Below are 12,105 nucleotides of genomic sequence, written 5' to 3' on the forward strand. Positions count from 1 at the left end.
GGAGCACTGGGATAAGAAGTCTGAACACCGGAAAGCCTGATGCATGCATGACCTTAGATCACAACTGGGGTGCCAGGGCAGAGCCAATGCATGAAGCACATATGTGCTGAGTCCATGGATAAGTGGAATTAAAGTGTATTAAACTCTCTTAGGGGGCGTGGGGTTGTAGTGTTTCGCATATGGCCCTCGGTGTCTGGGAGTTTTCCGTTTGAAAATGCTAGCAAGAAAGCACATGTAGTTATACATGTGGGACACATTCACATGCAGCCTGAACCAGCCTGGGGATTAGCCACAGAAAATTGCATCTCTCATGGGGTGAAGCCTCTGGTTTCCTGCCCGGGTCAATTCTCTTTACAGTGAGAGTCATTCATTCAACAAACATGTAGTTAACTTAATATTATCCTTAATAACATCAAAATTCAGAGGCTAAATTGAATTCCTCAAGCATCTCTTCATTACCTAGCACTGCCTACCATTTTTTTAAAAAGGTCACAATACTTAATAGATGCATTTCTAGCTTATCCGCTCTGTGGCATTATTTACACAGGCTCTTTCTTTCTCTTCAGTGGGAGGAGAAAGCAGAGTTGAGTATGTGTGTACATGTTTAAACCACACTTACGGACACCTCTATTTTTATCAGTAAGCCTGGACCCTGTCAGGGCAACAGACAGCACCGGGGGAAATGGAAATTTGACTTGCTCTGTGTGTTTTGCATCCTGTTAGCATGAAATAACTAAGGGAGACTCACTGGCCCCTCAGTTGCCAGAGGTAGCTGGTGGGTCAGGAAGGATTCCTTTGCACAGGATGGCCAGCCACAGTCCTACCCCCAACAGGCTGCTTGCCCTTAGGCTCCTGCAATCTCAGAACACCAACTGGGGAGTGGCAATGGTGGGAGCAGCTTCCCACTGTCCCCTGGAGCTCCCACTTAGCGTGTGTCAGGTGGACGTTCTTTTCCCCTCCTCAAGTCCGTCTCTTCCTGGCTGCCTGTGATCTCACACAGAATGCGGGGTCAGGAGTCCACCCTGGTTGTGAATATATACTTAATGGGAAATGACCAGCAGGGAGGCTGATCTCACATGTGTAAAGGGCAGCAGATGTGTGCAACTGTTGGTCTAAAACCATGTTGGAGAAAGTCACTTAGCTCAACTGGACACAGACAGCATTGGTCAGGTTACCAGGCAACTGTAAGCAACACATACTTGTGGGTCTGGGAGGAAGGGGTGAAAAAAAACGGACTTTCTGTAAATACTCTCATCACTTTTCATAATAAGAGCCTGTCCCCAAGTGCTCCTCTGTCCTGAATAGTCTCAGCCTGAGTCTTATGTCACCTTCCATTGTGGCCAAGCACTCTGGAATCAGACTGCCCGCGTACTAGCTTGTGACCGGAGGTAATTTATATTCTCTGAGCCTCAGTTTGCCCATCTCTAAGATGGGGATCATAATAGTTCTAGTCACTCGGAGGATTACATGAATTCACAGCGGTCAAATTCTTAGTACGCAGCCTGATAGATGATACGTGCTCACCAACTACTACCTATTATTCCCCTATACTATGATTGTTCTCAGCAAACTTCTCCTGGGGCAAACTCTTGAAAGGAAATCTCCCTTCGGAGACCACAGAGAGATCTCCAAACATACATGCCATTGAGGTGCTCTCAGGGTCTGTCCTGGAAGTTAAGGGGCTGTGACGTCAGCTTCCAGGCACATACCTCCTCTGAGTCTACCTACTACCTAGGTCTCAGGCCATGGGCATCCTGGTTGGGGGGCTTTCCTTACCAGCTCCCCTCCTGAGCAGATTTTCCTGTGATGTGTTAGGCTCTCAAACAGTGGGGCTACACAGTGCTCTGACCTCCCTCCTGCACCCTCCACACACCTTCTTGCCCGGCCTCATTTCCAGAGGTTCTAGATTATCTAGGTAGCCAGATCGACTCCATCTTTTTTCTTTTTCTTTTCTTTTCTTTTTTAAAGTCTACTTATTTATTTTGAGAGAGAGTGCGAACAGGCGAGCGGCAGGGAGAGGGAGAGAGAGAATCCCAAGCAAGTTCCACAGTCAGCACAGAGCCCGATGTGGGGCTCGAACTCATAAACCATGAGATCATGACCTGAACTGAAATCGAGAGTCGGATGCTTAACCGACTAAGTCACCCAGGCGCCCCATCCATCTTTTCTGATGGAATAGACCAACAAGCCCCTCCCTGGTTCTTTCCAAAGGTTCTTCCTCCTTTTGGTCAGCTCCTTAAATCATCTCCATCCCTGTCACTATAACCTTTTCCTAAAAAGCTCTGGTGGTGTCCTGGCAGTTCTCCCCACAGAGGCAACAGTTACTGAAGGGCCCCTTTTCTGTGGTTGAGTTCAGTAACCTTTGCGGAGGCTCCTTTTCTATATTCAGAGTAGGGTCAAGGCAGTCACCATCCAGCCATAGAAGGCTCCCACCGTCTGCCATTTAAACATGTAAGTGGTTTGGATGGACCTTGAGGGCATTATGTTAAATGAAATAAGAAAAAGACGAATACTGTATAATCACTTACATGTGGAATCTAAAAGAGCAGAAGTCTTAGAGAATAGAGTGGTGGTTACCAGGGGCTGAGGGGAGTGGAAATGGGGAAGTGTTGGTCAAAGGGCAAAAACTTCTAGCCATAAATGAATAAGTTCTGGAGATCTAAGTTATAGGTGGTGACTATAGTTAACAATACCCTACTGTATACTTGTAAGTTGCTAAGAGAGTAGATCTTAAATGTTATCACCACCATCACCACAAAATGGTAATTATGTGAGGTGATAGGTGTGTTAACCATCCTTATTGTGGTAAACATTTTGCAATGTGTACGTGCATCAAATCTTCATATTGTACATCTTACACTTCACAATGTTATATGTCAATTATATCTCAGTAAAGCTGGACAGAGAAGATTTCTCATGTTCTGTTTCAAAGAAACAGTTTCATTGAAGTATAATTCACATACCATCCAATTGACCCATTGAAGGTATACACGAAATGGTTTTGAGTATATTGATTGTGTATCCAAAAGCACAATAAACTTTAGGACATTTTCACTACCCCTCCCAAACCCTTACTTTTTAGTGTCACCCCGCAATTCTTCCACATCCCCCTCCCAAATCCTAGGAAATGACTAGTCTACTTTTTGTCTCTATAGGTTTGTCTCTTGTGGACATTTTATAGAAATAGAATCTATCACATATGTGGCCTTTGGGGCTGGCTTCTTTCACTCAGCATAATGCATTCAAGGTGCATCCACAGTGACGTCCATACTTCATGCCTGATTGTGGCTGGATAATCTGTTGTAGGAATATTCCACATCTTGGTTATCCATTTGTCAGTTGACGGTCATGTGAGTTGTTCCTTACGTTCTTTGGAACACATCAAAGCCCCACTCTTTGAGACTGCCTTTCAGTTCCCAACGATTTTATCAGGAGGCGAGGCCTTTTTGTTATTTTTATCACAGCCCCAAATTACTCCTTGGCTTCCTTATGAATATAATCCCTGCTCAGATGTTATGTTTTGAATACCCATAATAAAATTAAGGGTTTTAAAGAGAAAGTTTACAAGACGTGCCTGAAGAAACTATTCAGACCATACAGTTTCTCTTTTCTTCTATGTAATTATTTAGGCTCTAATAATTCAGGCAGTTCAGAGGGATGTTCAGACTGGCTGAGGACAAAGAAAGTTTTCCAACCCTAGGGAGAAAAATGTTCGTGAAAACCAAAAATACTTTAGCAGCGGTAGACACCAGGCGAGCATGCTTTCTGTTCGCTGAGAGCCCACTGAGTCAGGTGGCTCCAGTGACACCCTTATTTAACCCTGTCCTACTGGGAGCAGATTTCTCCTAGGTGCTGGAGCACCGCTGAGATAATGCCAAGCAGGCCCAGGTGGGACTTGCAAGTTTTGCAAATTTCTCTGAAGGTTTGTGACTTTTTCAGCTTTGCTAGTGTTGAGTGTGCAAATGAGATCAGATGGGGGTATAAGTGGCATTCCGTGAGTTAAATCGTGGTCCCAGCACCAGGATGCCAGGCACTAGAATTGTTCAGCTTTGAATCTGAAAGTGCCCAGGGGTGGGAGCCTCCTGTGTGTTGGTGCTGAGCAAAGATTCACCAGGATTTGCGTTACTGGGATTTCCGGTGCTGAATGGGGACATTGTGTGTCCCTCCCTTAGATACCTGCCCTGAGGGATTCCTGCTCAAAAATCTCAGTGGCATAGTAAATATGCCCTCCCCTCCTGACTGCTAGATAAATTCACTTCTGGGATTTGATGATCTGTCTAAGGAAGAAAACTGCAAATCAGAATGCTGTGATGTAACAAGAGGGAAGGCAAGAACATAATTACAAACCCAACAATGATTGCAAAAGGAACATCAGCATTTAATTAAATTTTGTCTCTATGGTATATTTGGAAGTTGCTAAGAGAGTAGGTCCTAAAAGCCCTCATCACAAGAAAAAAATTTTTTTTAATTTTTTTAAATGTTTGTTTTTGAGAGAAAGAGAGCATGAGTGAAAGAGGGGCAGAGAGAGAGAGAAGGAGACACAGAATCTGAAGCAGGGACCAGGCTCTGAGCTGTCAGCACAAAGCCCAACATGGGGCTCGAACCCACAAACTGTGAGATCATGACCTAAGCCGAAGTCAGGTGTTTAACTGACTGAGCCACCCAGGCACCCCAGAAAAAAAAATTTAAACTGTGTGGTAATGTTAATTAGACTTATGGTGGTGGTCCTTTAACAATATATGCAAATGTCAAGTCATTACTGGTACATCTGAAACTAACAATATTACATGTCAATTACATCTCCATTTTGAAAATTTCACCTCTGGGAGCATCGGGATGGCTCAGTCAGTTAAGCGTCCACCTCTTGATTTTGGCTCAGGTCATGATCTCAAGGTTCATGAGATCGAGCCCCACGTCGTCGTACTGAGTGTGGAGCCTGCTTGGTGTTCTCTCTCCCTCTCTCTCTGCCCCTCCCCTGCTCATGCTGTCTCTCTCTCTCTCTCTCTCTCTCTCTCTCTCAAAATGAATAAATAAAACTTAAAAAAAATGAAAATTTTACCTCTACTAAGGGATTCTTTGATTCTCTCCACTCAAATTATTGTGGAAATGTGAAAAAGCTTAGGCTTCAGAATGAGTAGATCTTGGTGGTTCTTGGGCAGATGAGTCCCCATCTCTGAGCTTGTGTCATAAGATGACACCTTCCACCCTGCAGGAGGGTGAGTGTGAAAGCAGATAAGAGCTTGTGTACAACACCCAGTACACGGTAGGTGCTCACTAGGAGCTACTACTTCTAAAGTACTTCTCCCCAAAATGATATATATATATATATATATATATATATATATATATATATATATTTTTTTTTTTTTTTTTTTTTTTTTTTTTTTACCCTCACTCGTACCGAAGTTTTAGGAGGAACAGTTTGTAAGGAACCACTCTGAATCTTTTTCCCACAGGATGGCGCTGCTGACTCTTTGTGCTTGAGGGAAGACCGTCTTTGTCTCCTGGAGCACCTTGGACCCCACAGACATTTGATAGATATTTGCTGATGTTCCAATTTAATAAACCTCAAGAACGGTATAACGCCTTTCATATGAGGTCCCTTCTCCCAAAGGGATGTGAAAACTTTTGCAGTGATTATTGGTTTTCATTTACATCTTAATGTGTGAGGGCTGGAGCCATAAACTGAAGAACCGGAAGTAGATACTAGCAACTGGAAATTCTGTGGGAGTGATGTAAATATCAAAGTAGACACTTTGTTTTTCCTCCAGTGGCTTTCTTGGCAGAAAATTAGAAAGGAAAAAATGGCTACATGATTTAAGAAAACATTGTGGTGTTTGGTGATAATAGCTTACATCTCTGTAATGCTTTCCAGCTTGCAGAATGCTTTCCTATTATTATTTCATTGAATTCTCGTAAGTGAATTACCTCCCAGAGGTGGGTAAGACAATACTGCATCACGGTTGAGGAAATGCTGCTTCTACCACTTACCTACCGTGTGGTTTATGTAGGTTATTTAAGCACTGCAAGCTTATTTCCTGAAGTTTTAAAACGAGAGTTTAATAATTTAGTTTTTAGTTAATCATACCTTCCTTTTAGGATCGCTGTACAGGTTATATGAGACGATGCGTGGACACTGCCAGCCCCCTAGTAAGTGCTGAATAAATGGTGACTTATGACATTAGGTGTGATAGTCCTTCACAGATGAGGAAACTAAAAATTTAGACAGCCAGTTTGCTAAAGATCACACCATTAGTAGTCAGAACAGGAAGCAAATCGCAAATCCAGTTCTGCTGCCTCCAACTTGAGTCCTCTTTCCACTACACCTTAGCCAAGAAGCGTGAACCGGGAGGAATATTATAGTGCTCCTGCCGGCAAAACTCCCCGTGACCACGCACGCCGTACTCCGTATCTCTGGTGCATTGATCTTTTCAATGTCTCCTTTTGTATTCACAGAACATCATCAAAAAGGTGATTGGGCAGAAGTTTGTGTACAAGTTTGTCTCTTTCCCGGAGATACTGAAAATGGACCCTCACGCGGTGGAGATCAGCCGGGAGAGCCTTTTGCTGCAGGACAGCGACTGCAAGGCGCCTCCCGAGGGCCGCGAGGCACACAGACACGGCTTGTCAGCCCTCAAAAGCGCAAGCCGCAACGAATACATCCACTCAGGCCTGTACTCGTCCTTCACCATTAATTCCCTGCAGAACCCACCAGAATCCTTCAAGGCAATCAAGACAGAGAAGCTGGAGGAGCAGCCAGAAGACAGCCCTCCCGTGGAAGAAGTCAGGACTGTCATCAGGTTTGTGACCAATAAAACCGACAAGCACACCAGCAGGCCCGTGGTGCCCCTGCCCTCCACCTCTGAGGCCTTCCTGGCCTCGTCCGCCTCAGCCAAGGTCTCCTCTTTAATGTTGCCAAATGCCGCCAGCATTTCGTCCGCTTCACCCTCCTCGTCTCGGTCCCCGTCCCTGTCCCCCAGCTCGCCCCTCCCTTCTGAACACAGAAGCCTCTTCCTGGAGGCCGCCTGCCATGACTCCGATTCCCTAGAGCCCTTGAACCTGTCATCGGGCTCCAAGACCAGGTCTCCATCTCTTCCCCCAAAGGCCAAAAAACCCAAAGGCTTGGAAATCTCTGCGCCCCCGCTGGTGCTCTCTGGCACTGACATCGGCTCCATCGCCCTCAACAGCCCAGCTCTCCCCTCGGGATCCCTCACCCCAGCCTTCTTCACCGCACAGGTAAGAGCCGTCCCTGTCATCCGGGCTGCACGCCAGACTCAGTGGCATGGCAGAAAGGAAGAAAGAGCAACCAAAGCAACTTCCTTCTGCCCTTCGAAAGATCACCTTAGGGCCCGTAGACCAAAGTCACGGTGTAGATGTGAAGGGAAGTTACTTTTCCATCCCCAGACCAAGGTGTTCAAAGAGAAAAGGTTTGGGATATCGACTGCAGTGTGACGCTCGATTGGTTTCTTGCTGTAAGTGGCTGAAAGTGGTCATAATATGGAGCATGTGCCCTGGCCATCAAAGGAGATCCAAACAGCCATTTCCTAGGGAAAGTTAAGCAGGCCGAGGGACGTTTCAGAAGGCGTTTGGGCTTTGTGAAATTTGTATGACAGAGTCCTCTCTAGGGGCACCTGACAAAGTAGCTGTTTGTTTTCCGTTAATGAGAAGATAGATGTTAACCGATACTGCCACTGCAGTCATCAGGGTGGATGTGCCTTGTCCTGTATTCTCTGACAAGAAATGTAAGGGCCACACCCAGTGGTGAGAAAGAGATTCTTCAATAAAAGCAGTGCTCCTCTGACAAAACCCGGTTTCACGGGTCCACATCACGAGGGGGAGGAAAGCAAACTTGTGGAGTAAGAAAGTCTTCAGTGTTATTAACTCCCGCGAGAAGGCAGCCTTTTCCGCTAAGGTGCTGGTTGTTTTGTTTTATGTTTTGTTTTGTTTTTTAAGTAATCTCTTCGCCTGACGTAGAGCTCGAACTCACGACCTTGAGACCAAGAGTCACATGCTTTACCAGCTGAGCCAGCCAGGCGCCCCCGGGCTTTTCCTTTAAATACGATACACAGATGCCCTTTCTTGTCCAGCTGGCAGTTGTAGGGCAAAGGCAGAGCAGGTGCTGGTAAACCCCATCTCTGCTTCCTCTGGAAAGTGGGGCACACTTTGGTGGCCGAGGTTAGACATATTGGCTTTGGGGTCACAGACCGGATTCCGTTCCTGGCTACGCCGCTTGGTGGCAGTGTGACGGTGGGCGCTCGCTCCCTGAGCCTGTTTGCACATCTGTGAAATGGGTTGTTGTGCGGATCGAACGGGATAATGGGCACGCTGAGAGAGCTAGCTACAGCTGGCAGGTATGATCCTGGAACTCGGAGGCAGGTGGGAGCGCCATCTCTGGCCTCTGCACTCGTTGCCGTAGACGTCCTTGCTGTGACCATCACGGGGGAGGCAGCGCCATGGATTTTCATGTCTGCCAGCTACTGTTCTAAACGCTGGCCATGCACCACTTCAGTTCTTCTGCATGGCAGGCCCGTGAAGTAGATGCCGTTAGGTCCCGTTTTTCCAGCTGAGGTAAATGAGGCGCGTGAAGTCAAGTAACTCATCCAAGGTCACAATAACAGGTGGGAGAAGCAAATGTGAACCCTGTCAGTCTGCTCCAGAATCCATCCGCTTCGGTAAAATGTTCTTGGCATGCCCTCTGGGAAAACACCCAGTTGTCCCTGATCATAACAGTCTGTGGAGTCTGCCAAAGCCACTGAAAGCCACTCTTGGCCATTTTCCTCTCCATGGCTTCTCCCAAATTGATTGTGTCACCGGGATTTTGTGTCTGCTCAAGCTTGTGAGCCGGTCAGAATGAGCATGCTGCCCTTGTGCGGAGGGAGGGCGAAGGGCTCAGCTACTGGTCAGAATGAGCACGTGTGCTTTCAATCAGGCGTCTTCTAATCAAACACAACTGTCCAGGGGCCGAGAACTGCTGAGTAAAATGGCTCAGAAACCGGTTCCTGGAGTAGCTCCAAGAAGTAACTGCCAGGGTGGACAATCTGAGGATGATCTCCCCTGGCCTCCTTTGTGTTCACAACTGTAAGGTTTAGAGAGGTCTTGAGCAAGGCCAAGGCCAACTCTGATTTCCGTATCTGCTTTCTCTGTGAGCCTGTGTCACCGTCTCTGAACAGATGCCAGTCCCGTAGCTGTCTCAGGAACGCAGCTCAGGCTAGCCCTGTGGTTTTGGACTGGACACGGTGGGTCTAGGGTGGCTCTGCTCAGTGGGACTGAGGACGGATGGTATGGCTGGGCCGAGGAGAGGAGGAACCTTGACATGAGAAGGGATAGAGCGTGGACATGAACAAGTGAAGGCTAAACTCGGGACTGGGAGACACGACCCACTAGAACAGCCTAAAACCAGGGAGGGGAAACCAGAGGAAAGCCAGATGCTTTCATAAACCACTTGTGCCTTGGGCAGATGAGACTGAGTGGTCCTCAGCCAAGCGGCGAGGGTAGGATGTTGATTGTGAGTTGGCGTCAGGAAGCCCAAGAAATGGGATCGGGGCTTCCAAAGGGAGAGAGGCCAAGGGCAGGGTCTGGCCTCGGGCTGAGAGTGCCTCTGGACCAAGCCCAGGGGTCAGGGGGTGGCCACTGGGTAGTGCTCTGAATGGATTCAGAGGAGTTAAGGTTGCCTTTGGGGGATGGTGGAATCTCAGGACTTGAATTCCCTCACCTTCCAGCAGCGTCAGTTTTGCACCCAGTGCAGCCAACGGTGGCTGAAAGGGAGGAAGAAACCGGAGGGAGGCCAGAGCAAGGGCAGGAAGACCCAGGTCAGGTGTTCATCCAAGTCGTTTCTCCGAGATCGGACAGGACGGTCACACCTGTCTCGGCTTGACAGTCCTCCAGGTGTTTAGGGCAGGCTTGGAGTCAGTGTAGGATTTGGATTCTCAGAGATTCCCTCCCCCAGGAACTGCTTTGGGTGCCTCGGAAACTAACCCTGGAGCCACGGTTCTCCCTCAGTGCACAGTCAGAGGCAAGGTCAGCTCTCTCAGCGGCTGGCCTCATCCCGAGGGGTGAGCCCATTTCCCAGAAATCCTCCCAGGGGGTGGGAGTGAAAACCTTCCCTTTGCTTCCAGGTCAACTCCAGGGGTTTCCTCGCCTGAAGGAGACTTGGGCCTTTGCCCCCACAGGCAGCAGTGATGTCTCATTCCTGCGGCTCATTGGTTTCCCTCCTACCTTCGCACTTTCTATCACAGAAATCACTTTCCTCTGTGGACTGTGCTGTGTGCAGCGACACCTTTGTACGTAAACACTGTTACCAGTGGGAACCTCCTATCAACCTTTCTTAACCCTTGTCTTTAGAAGAAATGAAAGGTGTGCTGTAATAACTTGATACCCTGAAAACGAAATTCCCAAGAATTTAGTTTATTTATCCCAAGAACCGTTTATTTATTTTTTACTCATCCCAAGAATAATTCCCAGTTACTTTCAGCCAGAAATATGGCAGGAGGAATGGTAGGATTAAGAGCATCTTGGCATGAGCAGGGTCATGTGGTTACAGTTCCCTCCGGGGATCGTCTTCAGTCACCTACCTTGCACAGGCCCAAATTCAGATTTGAAACGTCACCTAGGGTACGACGCACATGAAAAAATGTGTATTATGCCCCAAACCATAGCCTCCGTGCCCTTCCGAACTACGTGTGGCGCATCCGCTGGAACCTGTACTGCCCAGTCGTGGTTACTTTTGGGAACCAAGATTATGAATATAGACGGACGTGATGATCACCCAAACACCCCTCAAGGGTGGATATGAGGAACCGAGGACAGAGCGTATAAAAGCCAGCTGTGTACCCAGCAGTGATGTAGTTGGAGCTCAGCCACTGAGGTCACACTGGACTGTTGGTAGAAGAGCAAGGATGTTCTCTCCCATGGCATGAACTACAGAAGTTGAGATGAGGGAGGAGCCAAGATATGAAACCCTCTTGGTTCCTAGCCAGGCGCCATAGAGACCGGAAGAGTGCCAGCTGGCTGGTTCCGTGCGTCCTCTGCACCGTGGTATTGTCTGTCACTCTTCCTTCCATTTGTCTCTTCTGTTCGGTGTCTCCCTCCTCACCTGTTCTCAATGTGCAGTTAGTTCAGAACCGGAGGCTGCCACGTTGCTTTTCCCTTCATTTATGCCAAGGCCTCTGTTAATCTCACGTGTGATGTTTAAGATGCTGAACTCAGATATGCACGGGCATCGGGGCATGAACTCCTCGTCAGAGTCTGAGCATGCATGCCCCAGGCTGTTTTATTAGCAGCGGCCTTGATTGGCATTAATTGAGTGGAGAGAACCTGCAGAGGACTGAAATGTGAAAACCTCCTTTCTTCACGTGCTGGTGGAGGTAACAGCTTTGGGCCACAATCATGAGGTGGGAATTTGGAGTAAAATGGATGTGTCTGATGAGGAGCACTGAGGATATATTGCCTCGTGTCCCAGCTCTGGACTGGTTTCTCATCCTACTGTCTCCTTTGCCATTATCACAAAAGCAAAAACGATTTTCCCCTTCCTACCACTCTCCACAACACTTTTCCAGCTTAGCCTAAAGCTTTCTCTATACTGACCCTACAGGGGACAGGGGGTCCTTCTAGAAGCTCTCGGCAGTGGAAGATGTTGCTGGTAGAGTTTTGGGTGACTTGACACTCCAGCTGAAGGTTCTTCCTTCCCTGGGCTCTGGGCTGCCCAGGATAAACAAACTGTGATAATGCCCTCCCTCTCTCCACCTCCAGGCCTGTCTCATCTCCCTCCTTTGCCTTCTTGGTTCCACTGCCTCCTCCTCAATTCTGCTCTTAACTCCTTTCCCCCTCCTGCCACTTGCTACACCTCCTGTAGACTCGCATGGAGTTCTGTTGGAACTCTCATGGAACCCTTTCATTAAGATCAGCACACTGAGTGCTACACAAACTTTTGTGTGATGTAACTTCTCTCTTAAAGTCTTTAAAATCGTTGTTTTTACTTGAGTTTGGGCAACTCCAGGAGTCTTCCAGAAATAGTTGACATTTATTTGAGGATTTGTTTTTAACCCCCAGAATGGCATTGTCATGGATTCTGAGAGACTAAGATTTGTGATGTTTGTTGGTACAACA

The 12,105-nt window shown here is 47.5% G+C and overlaps 1 protein-coding gene across 3 annotated transcripts in view; it reads left to right on the forward strand.

The window, feature by feature from the left end:
• Window positions 1-12,105, forward strand: part of ELK3 (ETS transcription factor ELK3) — a 66,976-nt gene that overhangs the window by 41,268 nt on the left and 13,603 nt on the right. For 2 of the 3 annotated variants that reach the window (XM_023257339.2, XM_023257338.2), the window contains exon 3: window positions 6,457-7,236. In XM_023257339.2, the coding sequence (XP_023113107.1) occupies window positions 6,457-7,236 (780 nt within the window). The remainder of the gene's footprint in view (window positions 1-6,456; window positions 7,237-12,105) is intronic. The other variant, XR_006600981.1, reaches the window with a different exon arrangement.

The sequence above is a fragment of the Felis catus genome, chromosome B4 (genome assembly GCF_018350175.1).
Source record: "Felis catus isolate Fca126 chromosome B4, F.catus_Fca126_mat1.0, whole genome shotgun sequence".
Classification (NCBI taxonomy): domain Eukaryota; kingdom Metazoa; phylum Chordata; class Mammalia; order Carnivora; family Felidae; genus Felis; species Felis catus.